Source organism: Argiope bruennichi, chromosome X2 (genome assembly GCF_947563725.1).
Source record: "Argiope bruennichi chromosome X2, qqArgBrue1.1, whole genome shotgun sequence".
NCBI classification, from domain to species: Eukaryota; Metazoa; Arthropoda; class Arachnida; order Araneae; family Araneidae; genus Argiope; species Argiope bruennichi.
The window spans coordinates 32,728,570-32,747,072 of record NC_079163.1 but is presented as its reverse complement, the minus strand read 5'-3'; the positions used below and the strand labels follow the sequence as shown (position 1 = coordinate 32,747,072).

The 18,503-nt window shown below is 29.4% G+C and overlaps 1 protein-coding gene across 1 annotated transcript; it reads left to right on the top strand.

The window, feature by feature from the left end:
* The first annotated feature begins 6,896 nt into the window (after positions 1–6,896).
* LOC129960705 (uncharacterized) lies at positions 6,897–15,641 on the top strand. The gene is made up of 6 exons (XM_056074272.1): positions 6,897–6,918; positions 8,250–8,511; positions 9,989–10,047; positions 13,084–13,214; positions 13,756–14,191; positions 15,398–15,641. Exons 2-6 carry the CDS (start codon positions 8,269–8,271, stop codon positions 15,453–15,455), a joined length of 927 nt encoding a protein of 308 aa, XP_055930247.1. The 5' UTR covers positions 6,897–6,918; positions 8,250–8,268; the 3' UTR covers positions 15,456–15,641.
* Positions 15,642–18,503: the final 2,862 nt, after the last annotated feature.

Below are 18,503 nucleotides of genomic sequence, written 5' to 3'. Positions count from 1 at the left end.
TTACTAGCTCTTTATTAAATTCATGAACTGAAAATTCTCAAAATGAAATGACTGATTTCTCAATTGTTCAAAGTGATGAAAATATTAATTAAGGAATCCAAAGTAAGACACATATACTTCCAGTCAACATTGCTCTACCACAAGTTTCTTTATATGAAAATACCTGAATACACCACCCATGCATTCTTTTTATCGTATTACTCATAATTATGTCCACAGCCATTTTGTTGCATTGGTCATAATTATATCTAATGAGCCAATGAAAGCTCTCGTTTAGAGACATTAACCACACCCCTCTTCTTATGAAGCACGGGGCGTGGTAGCATCCGGACAAAAATATCAACATTCTTACAAGAATACGAAACCAATTCCTCACAACATCCGCCACATATACAAACGGCTTTCGATTGAGCGACTTTCTACTGAAGAGGGATTTGGGAGAAAGAGGAACTCAGATATTCTCCTCATTATCTAAAAGCGAGTCAAAACTAATGGCCCTGTCCCTAAATAACCTTGATGTAGCGTTATAATATTTCAATTGTACTAATTGTACTAAAAAAATTTCATTGAAATCAAAGTAATAAAGGAAATTATAAAATTCTTATAATCTAAAGGATCTTCGGCGCTTCGATGTTTTCCCTCCCACAGACAGGCAAAAATGCAAAATCTTAAATATATCATTACTGAAGGTAACAGAAAAGCATCAATTGCATCGATAAACTAGCTAGGGTGTAACTTAAAACACAAAGGAAGGATATTATGCAGTATTAAAGCTCCAACATTTTTCAGAAGACAAAAAAGTGACAACTGCAAATAGATGAATAAAATAGAATTACCCTTCGTAAACCAAAACTTTTAAAATTGAGTAGTAAAGTAAGAAACAGATATAAGTAGCAAACAGTAGAAAACAGAGTTCGGAGAGCAGTTTCCATAAGTCAAAGAAAAAGTTATAAAAGTGAAAACAAATGAATTCTCTCAAGAATTTTGATAAGTATTTTAAGGATGCACTTAAATTCAATACCATTTATGGAAGTTATTAGATTTATGTATTCATAACAAGAAAAAGGGAATAAGAAGCATATGAATAAGAAAAAATAAGATTCCTTGATTAGGAAACTTGCAATTATTTAAATTGAAGAAAAGATGTTCTAGGTATTATTTCTAGAATGTCTTTTTTTTTCTAAACTTTTTTTTCTTATTTTTAGAAATTTATTTTATTTACATAAGCTTAAAAATAGAAGAATATTTAGAACAAAATTCAAATGCTCAGTTCCTCATTACTGTATGAAAGTCAAAAATCAAGTAAAAATAAATTATAAGCTACTGTAAGAAGTCTCCTAAATTTGAGAAAGGAAATTGATTAAACTTTCTTTATTGCGTTGTGAAAAAAAGAGACTATTTTATAATTACCACTGTTTATGATATTTAGTGAATGTACGTTTCCGTTTCTTGAATTAAATGATAGATTTTCAGTTGTTCGCGTAACTGAATCGTATCTATTATTTAAATGCTCTAAGTCTTGGTTTATGGTCTCTTTTCTTCCAGTTATGCTGGTCTCCAAGTAACCACAATCGACTACTCCGATGCGTTCTGAAATACGCGGTTAAAATTGAATGACCGGAATGTCATGACAGCATTGGCAAAAACTGTGGTTAGTCCTATTAACAGCTACCCAACTATCTTTCCACATTCTTTACAAGCCTTTCTTGGTCTTCTTTTTCTTTCTTTGTTTATTTTTTGAAATTACGGATATTTTTTCAGAATAAAATATTTTCCCAAACTCAAAGGTCGACCGCTTTAAAGGACTGTTTGTCAGTGAACTAAGTAAAATATAATGATATATCAAATAAAGTTTTCTTGGAATACAAATTCACAAAAGCACAAAAACTTTCTTGCATAAATGGCAATAACACTTATCATACGCAGTAAGACAGATTTACAAGTAGAACGCAGTATCATCAATAAACTTTTGGAGCAGTTTCGATAAAGTTTAAAGGACTTGTCATTCGAAACCATACGTGGTTTATACACACGTATATGTGCTATTGTCAATTGATATTATATTCCCTTTATCTAGTTTATACTTTTTAATAATTAATTGGCATTGATTTTTTAAATTAATTAAATCAAATTTTAATTAAGTAAATTAATTAATTAATTAATTTTTATTATTTAATTGACTGCAGGCACAAGGAACCCTGTAGAAATTGCTCATCCCGTTTGTGATTCTATCGAAATAAAAATGAGTTGTTTCTAGATGCACCTGATTTACTTTTCGAGCTCCTCTAAGGGTTTATGATTCACCCATTACACAATTTTATATACAGGCGATTTATATTGATATGGTTTTTAATTGGTAAATAGAATTTGAGCCAAAATTCCCGCTCTCTAAATGCTGTCTAAGAATTAACAATTTCCATAAACCAAATTCAATAACTCATCCACAAAAGAGTAATTAGTGCCTTTTGGAGGAAATATTTCTATCAAGAATAATTTTCAATAGCAGAAAGACACTTTTTTTAAGAAATAATTTCCAAATACCTAAAAATTATGGTTTTAGATATTAACTAAGTAAGACGGCCTTCAGAAGAATAAGCTAACCTGAAAATTCATTCAATGTCTTTGTTTATAATTTCGTATGATCTGCTTGTAATTTATTTTTCATTTTTCTCTTTTTTTCTGTTCTGCTGTTTCTTTTTACTTTTTGTCTTATTTGCTTTTGACAATTAAAATAATCTTTAATTTATTGGAAATTTAAAAGGTAACATTTGATGTTCATTTAAGTTGTCATTATGACAATGAGATATTCTCTTATTTAAATGCCGTAAAGCATTTTCCATCACATAGTGAACATCATTTTGGCTATTCACCTTAAAGGTAATTTCGACAGATTGCTATATAGCTTATTATTATTTTTCTTTTTTAAATCGTATAATATAATTTCGTTTCTTAGATCATTTTGAAGAACACAATATATAACTACTCCTAGTTAAAGATTACAGAATAAACTTTAAAATCTTTTTAAATTAATTGCAGTATTTGGATGGAATTAAGTTTTAAATGCCAGAATTTTATATTCTATGTAATAAATATTTTCATGTAGAAGGAAAATTAATATTTTGATAGAATTATTTTTCTCCTTATGACATTATGAGTTAGTTCTCTGGTCATGATATCGTTCATAGATTTCAGATTCTTATCTATTTTACTTATTACCGACTATAATACCGGCCAAAGACCCCCGCGCGTTTGGTGGCTGATGCGCGTATAAATCTGTCGTGGCCACAAAGTCCTCCATGTCGAGAGTATTACAACTGGGGGCACTGGATCAGGGGTGATCGTTCTCTGATTCAGGTTTAAATTACGATCTGTGGATGAGTGAATGAAGTCCGCCCCGTAAAAAGGGTTGTGACGTGTGCGTAGTTAAATCGTACTCTTGGCCCTAGTTGGCTCTACGATAAAAACAAGAGGCGCTCCCCCTTAGGCTTAAATCGGCTGTCTTCGAACAGCGAGCTTGTCCGTGGCAAGTGCCATAAGAAACAACAACAAGAACCGACTATAATAAGTACATGTTCCTGGAACAAAAATCACTCCAGTACTCCAGAAAGAAATCCAATAGTACTGAGTTAATAACCCTAAACCACTCTTAAGGATAAAAAAAAATGATTTTAGGGAGCAAATATGTTGCATTTTTGTGAAATTTTATTATTATTTAGAATTTTTCTCAAAATTTCCCTGACTTGTATTAAGCAACATTAATCAAAAATCAAATGTTTAAATGAATAGGAATAATCTTGAAGTGGATTGCAACTGAATTTAAACATCAGTCATTATGCATGTATCTGCATGAATCTGTATTCAAAGAGAATAAAAGTGCCTGGATATATTATTATTCAGGAAGAAAAACTAGCACAGACAAGTGTGAATTTTTTCGTAAAGAAATAATTTGTTTTTCATATATAATTTTTCCTATCAAATGTTTGCAGTATTTATTTAGTTTTAATTTTAGAAATGAATAATGCACAGTAGAAATCCAAATTCAAAATAGCATGCATTTACCCATAAAGGATTTCTTGAATTAAACACACTTTGAGTATAAATATAATCAGTTGAAAATAAAACTAACGAAAATTATCTCTATAAGGTATTTTTCTAGCACGATACTCCAATAGAATAACTGATGAAGTCTAGAAGAAAATACTTTGCATTATTTTAAAATCGCATATTTTTATCACAGTTTTTGTGTTTATATATTAAAGCAGACTTGAATATTTAAACAATGATCAAAGACAATCTATATTTATTGATCAAAATTTCTAAACTGATGATTTCTGAGCTTAAGAAATAAAAGAGCAAAATATACTTAAAAAGCATTCGTTAAATGATAAAATTTTAATTAAAAAGTGTAACATATCTTTACTAATGCAGGAAAAAAATCAATTTCAAAATTAAAATGAAACCTATGTCAATAAAAAGCTAATTTTTAAAATCATATATTGCGGGAAAATATTTTTTGTGTAATAATATATTTCAAAGTTAGAGCAGAAAAACAAAAAAAAAAAAAAAAAATCATTCTACCCCGCTTCTATGGCCTATTGAATAATTTCTTCAGCACTGTTTAGAACTTCCCATGGAAATTTTTAATAGCACATTTAGTTCATATAGGTACTAAGGAATATATGTTCTAAATTTTTTTCAATTTTTCTGAGGGAAGAGGAATTGCATGAAATTCAAACAGACATTCAATTGTGTGTGTGTGTGTGTGTGTGTGTGTGTGTGTGTGTGTGTGTGTGTGTGTGTGTGTGTGTGTGTGTGTGTGTGTGTGTGTGTGTGTGTGTGTGTGTGTGTGTGTGTGTGTGTGTGTGTCTTCATATAATTTACAATCTTATGTTTCACTGTTAGCAGTGGTTACTGAAATGCTTGAACTCAATGATTCTGCACTCCCGGACATCGACCCCTAGAGTTACTTAGAAGATTATTTTACTCTTTAAATCCATCATAAAATTTGGCAAAGCTTGAATTAATGCATATGTAGAAAGAAAAAGATAATAAAATAAAAATAAATAAAATTATTTTAATGTTTTGATTTTTTTTTCTTTCATTGATTTTCATTGTTTTTGTTCTGTCTTGTTAGTACGGCGTAGCACCTGGCCATGAGAGAGCTAATCAACAATAAATATTCTGGGCCCTATTATGTTCTTCATATAATTGGTATCATAATTTCCTTAAGAGTTTTATTTCGTTATTGCCCGATTTTTTCAAAGTATTATCTTTGTGATATTTTTATGGGAATCTACGCTTACCTTTGTATATCGCTTTTTTAAAATAAATAATGGCATATTATTAATTTTGCGGGCAACTTTATTTTGTAGTGTTATCTGTATGGCCCGTAAGTGCGATAAAAATGAAATGATTCAACAACTGTCATGATAAAAATATTAATATTTCATTATCAATTTTTTTCATGCAATTATGCAAATATTTTAAGCTGCCATCATCGCTTGATAAATAGCGAATTATGTATGCGAAATAATACGAATAATATAAACGAATAATTTAATTAGTAAAACTAAGAAACATTAGAAACTAGACGTTACATTTCAGAATATCCAATAATTTCCGTTGTTTTATCGATATGCTAATTTGCGTCACACATGCAAGAGGCTTCCTTTGAATAATATGTCCATTGTTGTAAAACAACATTTACAGATAGTTTAATCAAACAGCTGCATAATTCTCGGAGTTGAGGTTTCATAAGGGATCTAGGTCTGATTGACAAATACGCAAAGTAAGCTATTGCTTAGGGACTCTCCAATTTTCGAGGTCCTCGAGTCTCCATTTAAAAAAAAAAAATATTTTCAAGGAAATTTAAATTTTTCCGTTTATTAAATTACAAAAGCTGTGCATTCCAGTTCTTTCAACCTAAAATCAAGGATATTTTTTTTAATTGTAAAACATTATTCATGTAACATTATAATTAATTACCTATCGCAAATTTTTTATTACACTGTTTTACAGTTATAAGAAAGAAAATGCTTTATAATTTATAAAATGTCTAATGCTATCAATGATTAGTGTTTATACTTTTCTTAAGACAGTTTAATTTAATATTGCTTTTAAACTTGATTTTCGAATTATTATTATTGTTATTATGTACCTGAAATCTCGAAATTAACTATCATAAAAATGATCATCTATTATATAATTTTTTAATATATAATTATATCATTTTTTAATATATAATAACTTTTTAATTTTGTTTTGAGAAAATTTGCTACCTAAAGCTGCTTATTTAGAGATTAAATTAAATCCATAAAAATTAGTTTATTTTGAATAGAGGAGTAAATCGAGACCCCTAGGTGAGGACCTTTACAAAGTTTAATCTAACCCAGGAAGCGATAGAGATAGAATCGCGAATTGTAGCTTACTCCCTCAGCAATTCTTGATTTTCTATATTTTTTTTAAATTCTTCTCTAGACCTTTTGTTATTTATGTACTTAATATTAAATTTAAATAGTATGGAGTGAGTGTCAACAAATCTGTTTTTTAAGAGATCTATCTTTTCAATTAATCGAGTTTTAGTAGATGAAATCCATTAGCTGCTAATTAAATTTAATAATAAATTCTAGTATTAAAATACATCTCTTTAAAAAATATATTGTATTTTCTTAGATTGACAGCCATCTTTAGCGTATAAGAAAAAACGCTGCATATTATTCGTGTTCATGAAGATGGGACGTTCCTTGTCTCTGATTGGTCACTTGGAGAAAATGCGTGGGAATGAACAGCACTTCTGATACATCAGATACTATTGATTTTTTGGACCAATGGGAAGAGAGGGTTGTTGTTCTTACGAAACTGCTGTGAAATCAGAAAACATCCAGAATCATTTGGGACATTCTTTGGACATACAACTTAGTAAGTATGCTCCTGATTTCATTTCCTTCATTTAGTCCGATTTTGATATGTAAATTTTATCTGATCCATTTCTAATCCCATACTTTTTGAATGATTGAAAACTCTTCACTCGCGGGTCCGTTGAAAACATTCCTCAGTTTCCCCCGTCCCATATTATTATTCTGATCGATCCTTCTTCATTGATCTGTTGTGAAGGGGAACTTCTTCGGGACTATCTCTAGCAACAGGTAATCTTCCGGAATACCTGTTGCTACCACAATAAAGCAACTTGCTAGCAGGAGTTGCTGATGTTATCTTTCACCAGTTCAGGAAAGTTACCGTTTGATTAGTTAAGATGACTTAGGCAGTTATAAGATTTTCGCGCGCGTGATTGCATGTATCAGTAATTGACTTTTGGTATGTTTCTTGGTTGTTTATGGCTGAAATTTCTGTACATTAGATTTATTATTTGAAAGTCTATGAAGTACAAAATGAATGGCATTTTTTTATTATTTGACAAGTGTGGGATAGTAAAAGCGCCGTTGTGAAAAAGAATAAAAGGTTTTAAAATTAAAACCTATCGAATTAATTTATCACCAGCGTTTTAATTTTATTTTTCTTCCTTAGATAAGGAAGCAAATTCCAGGAAAAAGAAAAAGAATTGTTAATTAGTTAAAATAAGTTTATCTATTTAAATGAAAAAAAACAGGAAAGTTAATTTCATCTTTCACTTACCAAAAATAAATTATAATCGGAACTATATTCCTCACGTTCTTGGGAATACTGTCAGGAAAAATGATCCGATTAGAAAGATATAAATGTTCACTAAACCAGTGACTAACGAGGGAAACATAAAAGATTTCTTTTATACAAATGAAATAATTATGAAGATATTAATTTACTTTCTTGGTGTGCATTTCATTGAAACCTATAATTTCGGAAGAATTCATTGCAACTTTTATGAATTCATAGAAAATAATTCCAAAATTACATCAATTATAAAAAATGGATGTCTAATGTTTTATTTTAAACCTTTTAGAATAAATAAGTATCTGCCTTTGTTAGATTCTCTTAAAAAGTTTTAAAATATAATTAACTATATTATAACTATATTATTTTAAATATAATATTATAACTCTCAAAGTTTGTTGAGTATTTGTATCAATTTTCTTTTATACTTATACGGGTAAAAATCTGTAAAAATAGTTTTTAATAAAATTTAATAAATGGAACTGATTCTTTGCGTTAACATGATAAAAATTAGAAAATAATTAATCTTATATGCTTTTCTATTTATTCTTATTAAATATTGAGATTTTCTGGAATTGAAATATTTAATTTATTTTCGAAAGGTTGTATCCATCTTGTTATATGATGTACGAGAGTGACCCTATGGAAGTAGAAGAGGAGAATGGCGCAGTTGGGCCGAGCTTCGCAGAGGGCTGCACATCTGAACCCTGTATAGCAGAAGCATGCAAACCAGAACCCTGTACAGCAGACACATGCAAACCTGAACCCTGTGTAGAAGATGTCTGCACATCTAAACCCTGTGCAGCATTCTACACATCTGATGGCTGCACATCTGATAGATGTGCTGAAATGGATATGCCTGAGGTAATATCTAGTTTGAAATTATCATCGTATGCTTAGTTTCAAATTACATTATTAAAAGAGACAATAATTTTTAGATTGAAGGGATTTAAATGATATTTAACATTTTCTTCTTGAAAAGAAATGCATGTCCTGTGATTTGACTGATTTGTTGTTAAATTTTTCTACGAGTTTTTGAAAATTCATTTTGGCTTTCTACTTTATTGAACTACTTACTACTTTATTGAAGAATTGAATTGTATGAAACCTGTATGTTCAACTTCAATGTATTGGAACATTTAACTTATTTCTAGTTTTAAGCTTGTCGATACATCAATCTGTTCCCAAACGAATATTTGATTACAAAATTAACTCTCATTTAATGTTGACTACATTAATTATAATTATTATATTTTTGGTTTTCTGTAAATCTTTTAAAGAAGCACAGTTATTGCAAATAGCGCTATTTAATGATTCTTAAGTTTATTAATGATCATTTTTCATTCGAATCTGATACACTATTTGTCATATTTGAAGAAATTATATTCTACATTTATATTCATACTATGATTCCCGATTTCTGAATCCAGCTTTTGTGGATGATGTAGTCGCCTCCTCTATACGTGATTTGTCTTATCTTAGTCCGACTTAAGATGCATTCTTATGAACTGTCCGTCTGCAGCGGACAGACAAATTGTCTGTAAACTGGAATACACATCTAAGAACCCAGGAAAACCACAAGAAAGGGGAAAGAGGGGAAAGTGTGCCTTTTCTGCTAGGAACGCCGCTTAAGACATTTTTACTACTGACAAATATGTCACAAAAAAGTCTAAGCGTTATGAGTAACCAATGATTATTATTTTTAGAGTTGTCAGACATTTTTATAACAAAAAAGTAGTTTGGAAAAATTTCCTTTTGATCTATTGCAGCATCTGTTAATATATGTACAATATATTTGAGGCATTTATGCCTATTCGATTCTTTATTAGCGTTTTTTTTTTTGTTTGTTTTTTGAATTTATTGCTGCTATTTCTGTCGAAGCCAAAATTTCAAGATCATGAAATTAAAAAGAAATTAAACATTTTTAGTACTACACCGTATAGTGCATTTTTTTTATAAATGTAATGATTGCTTTAAAAACTAAACAAGCACGTGAATTCGAATAGCACCTTGTACTTAAAAAGATATACGCACCTTGATGTTTTCGTTATTGCTTGATACAAGAAGGAAAAAAATATAAAAGATGAATATTGAAAAATTAATATGCAATGGTAGAAAATTTGTACGAGATCAAATACATGAAACATAAATATTTTAGGAGGGAAAAAAGGTGAGAAATTCTAAACAGGAAAAGTTTAAAATATTTCAAGTTATATCTGATGGCGCATTCATTTTTTTCTTCCAACTCAGAAGTCCTTAAACTTTTTATAAACAAATAACTTCTCATTTTTCCTGCCTCTTGAGTTTGAGCATGTATTTCTTTAACGTTTTTTTCTTTTAGGATGGTCGCCGTGGTGTGAAAAGGGCTAGACAACCAAGTCCAAAGGATTACTTTGGACTGTAAGTATTGTTAATTTCTTTTGCTCAATTTTTTTAAAAATATTTATTTGTCGCAAAATTGAGCTGCTGAAATGTATATATAGGGACAAATATGCCGATAAATTTCAGTACAGAGCTATTTCCTTCTCAATTGTTTACTAATAAATCATCATCAACTGCGATTTGAGAGCTAAATGTTTCCAAGCAAAACTTGCACTAAGAAAGGCAATGGAAGAAAAAACGCGTGCAAAATCATAATAGCAAATAAATGCGAGAAGAAAAAATATTGTCCGCTGACTTAAATGAGATTTTAAATCATAAATGTATTTAAAAATGTTACCATTTGGAGAGTTCTGTATGAAACAAAAAAGTGGAAATCTGAAGGCTCAAGATCAGGGCTATATGGTAGCTGGGACAATACATCTCTAGCTTAGATCCAATAATTTTTGGCGGAAATTCAAAAATGACTGAGACTTGTTGGAAAACAATACCCTAAATGTCTGCTAATACTGAACACTTTTCTTGAACTGCATCACACAGTTTGGTGAGTTGTGAAACGTAATCGTTTGAATGAATCGTTTAATTTAAGTTCAAAGTGCAAAATTCCTTCATAATTCTCCCGAACTGGCAGCATAATCTTTTTTTGATGAATCTCAGCTTTTGATGCTGTCTGGGCTAGTCCATCCTGTTTCACACAAAACTTTTTAGCTTATCATTGTTATAAATTATTCATTTTTCGTTGCCACTAATTAGTCGTTTCTGAAGTGGATAAATTTCGTTTCATTCAGAAGCGAATTGTTGCTTCTAATGAATTGTGTCAAATAAAATTCTTTAAACTGAAGAGGGACCCCAAAATCAAGTTTCTCAAAATGGCCAATTGTTTAAATTTTTAAATGCATGTATGCAACAACTGAGCTTTTCTGCAATCTTACGTGTTGTGTGTTATGACGATTTGAATCGATAATAGCCTTGATATGGTCCTCATAAATTTTAAAGGAACGGCTCGATCATTGTGCATTTTTGAGTAACTAAACCGACCAGAACGAAATTTGTAAAACCAATTTTGACACCGCCTTCAAGACTTAATTCCCGTTTATGGCACATAACTTCTTTGTATGCTTGGGATGCGTTCTTGCCTTTTCGGAAATAATACAATAAAATATGTTTGAAATGCGTTTTTAGTCATTCATTTTTAAATCGGAATAAAAAAGAAACTTGATAGATAACACATACAATTTTTTACTAATAAAAGGAGATCCAAATGATAGAAAACACAATAGGTTAGAGGTTTTAAATATGTTGACGAAACGAAAAAAGATTCTAAATCCTTTATCGACAAAATCCGCTATCATTTAGCAGCCATATCAATACAAAATGTTGAAAAATGTTTATAGCATTAGTTTATAGCGTTATATCTAATATGTATTTTTCTATTCGCATTTGTATCGTTTAAAAAATTTTCGTGTCTTATGCATTTATAACTCAAACAGGAAAATAGATCGTCACAATTTTTATTGTGTTCACACAATTGAATATCACCTAAAAAAACAGCTTTAATTGGCCCCAGAATCGTAATGATTCCCAATCAATTAAATAAAGTTTCTGGCAAATTTAAAAAGATTGGTACAACAACAGTACATTTTTTTAATTGCAAATGACAATTAAACCTGTGGCAGGATTTGCATTGCATGCTTCTGCTTCAGGACAACTAAGAATTTATTACTTAAGATTTTATTATTTATGATGAATTTTTATTTCTGATTTTGATTGCTGTAGAACTTGTTAGTGATTAAGGCGGGTGTAATTTTTATTCCAAAATTATTCTTTTTGAGTTTTAGGCGTTTGTAACATTTAGTTATTTTTAATTATTTTTTTTTCTTTTGTTTGTTTGCTTTTTGTTTGTGCATGAGCTTTGTATTGTGCATGTCATGAGAAAAATGGCCTGGAACTTCATGATGTATAAACGCACACACGGTTTGTTTATCTGTGGACGATACATCTGCGGCAATTCCAGAAGGAAGTACTGCAGAGAAACAAGGTAAGTAACTCCAATAAAGCTTCGAACAATAAATATGAGAGCCAGAAATAATTACAAAAAAATCCAGCCTACCTACTGTTATTGTAAATTTTCTGTGAAATCCAGGGGACAATTTTGTGAAGATTTTTCCTCGACTACAAATGTGCCTTTTACCTCATCAAAATACAAACCATGGTAACTAATTGAAAATAGTATATGTGATGTTGGGAAAGATAGTTATCTTCAGAACATTATTCAAAGACATATACGTAACACCAATTTTATGTCGAACTGCTCTAGCATATTAAACCGGGAATTATCAGGCATTTGTAGAGCTGCATATTCCATTTTAGGCATACGTGAGCTACATAAGTTCTCATTAAAATGCATTTCTAGTTAGAATGGTTCATCTCCACATGTTGTCAATGGACATTTTAAAGGTAATATGGTTCTGGTACTTTTACAGATATAATCATTGGGGTATTTGCTGAATTAAATTTACATTGCATTCTGCCTGAATATACTAAAATAAGCTTCAAATCGTGAAAATAGAATTTTTTTATTTAATTTGCCGTTTGCATATACCCGGACAATGGTGCTACCTAAAATTGTTCGCAGCACTTTCTTTGCTTCATGGGTGCTTTTATGTTTGACATCGTAAGCATTCAGCATTCGACAGCAGCTTGTATAAGTATTTTCTCACCCTTCATTTACTAAATGCTGTTTGCACCATCATGCATTATTACATTCTTTGTTACTCTTGGAGTCCAAAAACAAAACTTCTCAGTTTTCCGTTGGAATAGATGAGCCAGAAGTTATTTTGACTTATCTTTTACCCAGGTATCTTTTAAATAAGAAAAAAAAGTGAGATTTAGAAGCGTTATGAATTCATATATTTCTAAGAAAGTTTTAGAAAATTGTGTAATATATTTTCTATTGTATTTCTATTGTCTATTGTATAATAAATTTTTTATTGTGTATAGTGTAATATATTTTCAATTGTCTATTGTTCTGTCTTATTCTTTATAAAAAAATTACAGGCATAAAGCTATATGCACGTCACCACCACCAGGATCAAGGATGTTGGAATACACAGGTGGGATTACTATTTTCCAATATGGTGCTTCTACAAGCACTGGGATAACATCTAGTTTCATGCAGAATGATGAAGGTATTGAAAATTATTTAAAAAATAGTTCAGCTAATTTGAATATTGTTTAATACATATTTAAATTAAATGCAACAAAATATAAGAGTCTGTTCGAAGAAATGCAAAAAATAAAGTTTCAAAACTATGACGTAAGAAAAGAAGTAGAAATTAAACATGAAGTCGAAGTCAGTCATTTATTCAGAAGTTGTGTACTTCTTAATGCCATCCTTTCTTAATTTAATTTTTAAATTAGAAATTTTTTCATAAATTAGATTTCTTAGTTCTAAAATCCAATTTGTTGAAATAAAAATACCAAAGCATTCATGCATAGATATTCTTCTTTGAAGGGCCTTAAATTATCCACCAAAAAGTTAATTTTTTTGTCCTTTGAATTTTGTCAGAATGATTTGTTATTTTTTTCACGGTATAAACTCCAAATTTCAATGAAGATAAATCGAAATGATCTCATATTCAGCATATTCTATTTATTATGTAATATTCTTATTATGTATATTATGAAATATTCTATTTATTATGTAAAATGCAATCGATTTCTTTCCAGCACGAGTGCCGTTAAAACGGGTTTCCTCTTCCCCCTTGGAGGAAATGCATATTAAAAAAAGTCGAGATATTTCTGACAGAAGTGTTATACAAGATTGTCCTCGAGGTCTATTCGGTGGATCACCAACACCCATCTGTCCATCCACTGGATTTCCAAATCACATTCTTGAGATCCGAAAAAAACAGGATGTAGTTGATATTTCTGATAGAAGTGTTATGCAAGATTGTCCTCGAGGTCTATCCGGTGGATCACCAACACCCATCTGTCAATCCACTGGATTTCCAGATCACATTCTTGACACCGGAGAAAGACAGGATGTAGTTGATATTTCTGACAGAAGTGCTATACAAGATTGTCCTGGAAGTCTATCCGATGGATTACTAACACCCATCTGTCCACACAATGGATTTCCATATACAATTCTCAACATTAACAAGTAAGAGATACGTTTTAATACAATAAATTTCAGGTTTATATTAAGATAGTAAATGATATCTTTTATTTATATATATATTTGTATATATTTTTATATATATAAAAACACATTATAAAATCATTTAGTTATAGCTGAATTTAAAAAAAAGAAAACAATCCTTGTACTGAACTATGATCCTAGTGCTTTTCAAAATCCTATTTATCCAAAGTTTCTAGTTACTGCTCACTTATCTTCGTTGATAGCCTACTCAACACTCTCACCTTAAAGTTAATCCATCCTTTCAATTGCAATGAATCATATAGTCACTTTCAGTAGCATTTGATATATTTAGAAAAGACAAATTTAATTGATTTGTTAAATTAAAATCAATATCAATCATTATTAAGATGAGTCATTGAGATGAGCCAAGAGATATCAATTTTTTCTCAACAGTAATTACTTTAAAGCATTCGTCGGTAAAAAAATGTTTTGCAAACCGAAGTTCCAAAATGACAAACTATAAAAGAGAAAACTAACAAGAGCTGAAAGAAAAACAGCACCAATCTAGACAAATAAACCCATCCCCTAGTAAAAGGGTTCTTTAACGGCCATCTTTGGATGTATAAGACCGCTGTCATTGATTAGACTTTTATGATCTATTCTGAAATATAGATTAGCTTTAATGGAATGGAATGGGCTAATGACCATAGAGCTAATTTCACAAATTGCGTATTTGTAAAAACTGTAATTAATCATAACGGTCATTCATCATAATAACTATTGAAAAAAATGCATTTTGAATAGAGGTCACAGACCAATAGTTGCTCTATAAACTTAAAAATAATGAATCATAAGGAAATTATTTTCGTTTTTATAACTATCAACGTATAAGTAACAAATAGCCTCATATAGTGTAACAAAATGTCTCACGGTAGAGCAAGTTATTATGATATACATATGGATATAAAATTATTAATACTTCAGAATTATTCCTTTCTAACTATTTTTAAAAAACATATTAATGATCTTTAATAATTAGTTTAAGAGAGTGTTTTCTAAAATCATTTGTAATAGATTTTTTAAACGAAATCCTTTTAAAAAAAGTGTAACAACAACCCCGGTCTCCCCTAACTGTGGGTAACAATTTTCAAATTTTAATTGAAAAGGAGCTCTGTAAAAAATATGCAAATTCGCAATTTTTTAATACATATTTTTTTCTAATTTCAGGTGGATACGAAAAATACAGCGTAAAATCGATGGGATGGAAGATGAAAAACCCACTTAGAAATGTATGCTGAAGAGACATTTCTTATTCTTATTCCTCATTAGTAGAAAAGCATCTAGCATCTAGCATCCAGCATCTAGCATATAGTCCTCTTTCTTAACGAAGCCTTTTCAATAATTGTTTTTCAAAACATAATATGGATTAAAAAACACAATTGAAATTAAATATTAGAATTAGAAAAGAAAAGAAAATGTAGTAAATTAACTCTTGTGAAATATCGAAAATGTATTGATGTTCTAAATAAAGTTTCTATAACTGTCTGATATCTCATTCATTTTTAGACTCTCATTACATGGTTTTTAGCCACAAGACACCGAAGAAGCTCATTCATTATTTAATTTTCATTCTGTCTTCTCATTATTGTATACAGTTTTCGGAATAAGTTTTCAAATTAAAATACTTCATAAGATTTTTCTATTATTTCAATTCTTCTTGTCTGTGAAACAATATAATATTTACATCATGCATCAGCCATTAGATTACACAAGAAAAGCAAGATATAAAAGAAAATTTTCATTGAAACTTCGCATTTTGTGCCTAAATTTATTTGCTGTATCAAAATATGAATTCATTAAAATGCTAAATTTGCTGAAACAGTATTCAAGTATTTATTCTTAAGTAGATCATTTCATTAAAGGAAATCTGTAATTGTATTAGGTTGAAGTAACTTCTATCTAACAAATAATTGCTAATCCCTTTTTCCTGAGCTAGAGTAAGAATAAAAAGATGAATATGGGAAAGATTGCAATATTAAATCTTATGTGTGGTATTAAATGTTAATTTCCTTATTTCGAAATTTTCCATTTCCTTGACATTTATTTAAGGAGTCAAGCAAATTTATATATATACACGCAAATTTATATATATACACCAATACTTGTATTGGTTTTACATTCTACTCTATTATAAAAAATAAATTCACTGTTCACTTTTAGGAAGGTGGGTTTGAAGTTTATAAAATTAAATACATTTTTTCGTTTATTTCCCTTTTTTAAAATTTGGAAATGAGATTTTCATTTTGTCCGAATTTACATTAATATTTTACAAAAATGGATTTGATTTTTATAAATTAATCTATAATTGCAAATGATCTGTTAAATATGACTTCTATTTTTGCAATTATTCGGGACCACGGTGACTTCGAGACAGAGTTTCGACTTTGAACCCTGAAGATTGTGGGTTTGAGACCAGATTTCACGAGAAAATCACCATATATGTGAGTCTGGAGTTCATTAATCTTAATGTTATAGGACAAAAGACTTTCGAAGGGTGTTTCCCAGAAGATTTGAAAGAGGATGTCAGATTACATTTCTTTCTCGTTCAACTTGGTTCAAAATTTCAAGCTATGCCCCGAAATTGTCCTGATGCAACTTCGAAATGGGGCGTCAATGCAGCAGAACAAAACCTTTCAATATAGTTGAAGTGGCTATGAAATTACAAAATTCAGGGAATCAAAAGAATAATTATAATCTCACTATTTTTCTCAAATTGACTGATAAAATCACATAATATTTAACATCAGTTACATGGCTCACCATAAAACAAATAACTCCGTTCAAAATCTTGTCAGAATTTCTGATATAAAAGATGATAAGACAACATTAAAAGGTATAAAAATGCTAGAATTGTTTCTAAAACAAAAATGCCATACTCATAATGGAAACATCAAAATACAAAAACACAAAATACAAAATCACAATTCACAAATCTGCTCTCAAAACTTGGTCAAAAAATTTCGCTAACTAAAGAAAAGTGAAAAAGTAAAAAAAAAACGTACATTTATTTTATCAAGAATCTTGATAAAATCTTATATAATGCCAATATGAATTTTTTATGCAATATCAGTAAGAATCATTAAAGCTATTTGATTTATACATTGTTATTTACTAAGAAAGGAAAATAAAAAATAATAGCAACGAAGTAAATTATCTTGATTTAAAGATTTATAAAAATACAAATTCTCTGAATTAAAAAAAATAATCCTATTTTTTTCAAATTTTTAAAAATTTATATTTCTTAAACCATCATAAAATTAAAACTTTTTTAATGAACGCGTTCTAATTTTTATATTATTTATGTATAAAAAGGTAATCAAGCAGAAGTAATTCATAAAATATTGTGGAAACCTTTAAAAATTTATAAATGAAAGAGAAATTTTAGTTCTTTTAATGAATAATAAAAAAGCACCACTTTTCCACCATTATTTTATCAGTAAAGTCATTTAGGGATTTTAATATTAATGCGTTTCCCATCGTTTGAATTAACTGATAATCCTTAAACTTCAGTTTTTTTTTTTTCTTTAAGTCATATTAATAATTTCTATAAGCGTTAAGGGCTCTTAATTTTGGTTTATTAATTTTTTTTTTCATTCTAACCCCCAATCATTTTACATCCCAAGAAACAGATATACCTCAGCTAAGAAATGTATCTATTACATAAGGTTTCTTTGCAGCTTTCCATGTCTTTTTAAGCAATCATATTTTGCAAAAAAAAAAAAAAAGATTAGATTAAACCAGAACTATTAAGTGACTCTCTCTCTCTCTATTTATTTATTTTTTCACTTCTCTGTTCGTTATTATTAGATTCTTTATTTCAAGACAAGTTCCGCTTTGAATATATCACTATATTTTCTGAAGAACTCCGCTCTGTGTACTTGAAAAAACAAAATGCATAAATCAAAAAATTGTATATAAGCCATAAAAAGCGCGTAAGAATACAAACTTAGAAAGTACTTAAATATTTAAAGAAAAATACATGAACTACAAATATTAAAAGTTGCAATAACACGTGCTTAAACGGAACCTAGAAAACACATTGCTTTTATTTAAAAAATAAGACAAAAATGAGTCATCCTAGATTTTAGTAAATTAATTTTGGACAAATTGACAGTACAAAAACTCCAAATGGTATAATAATTTGAAATGAATAAAAACCAAAATTATTTTTCAGAAGCAGGATTCAGATATAGGGTTTCGTCTAACAGGTCTACAAAATAATTGCTCGTACTAAATTATTTAATGTTAAAGACAAGTTGTTATTTACATTTTT

Excerpts from the sequence above, each read along its gene's own strand:
- LOC129960705 (XM_056074272.1), top strand. The coding sequence starts at position 8,269 with ATGATGTACGAGAGTGACCCTATGGAAGTAGAAGAGGAGAATGGCGCA. Across the intron at positions 10,048-13,083 it reads CCAAAGGATTACTTTGGACT|GCATAAAGCTATATGCACGT; the intron begins GTAAGTATTGTT and ends AAAAAATTACAG. Across the intron at positions 13,215-13,755 it reads TTTCATGCAGAATGATGAAG|CACGAGTGCCGTTAAAACGG; the intron begins GTATTGAAAATT and ends ATTTCTTTCCAG.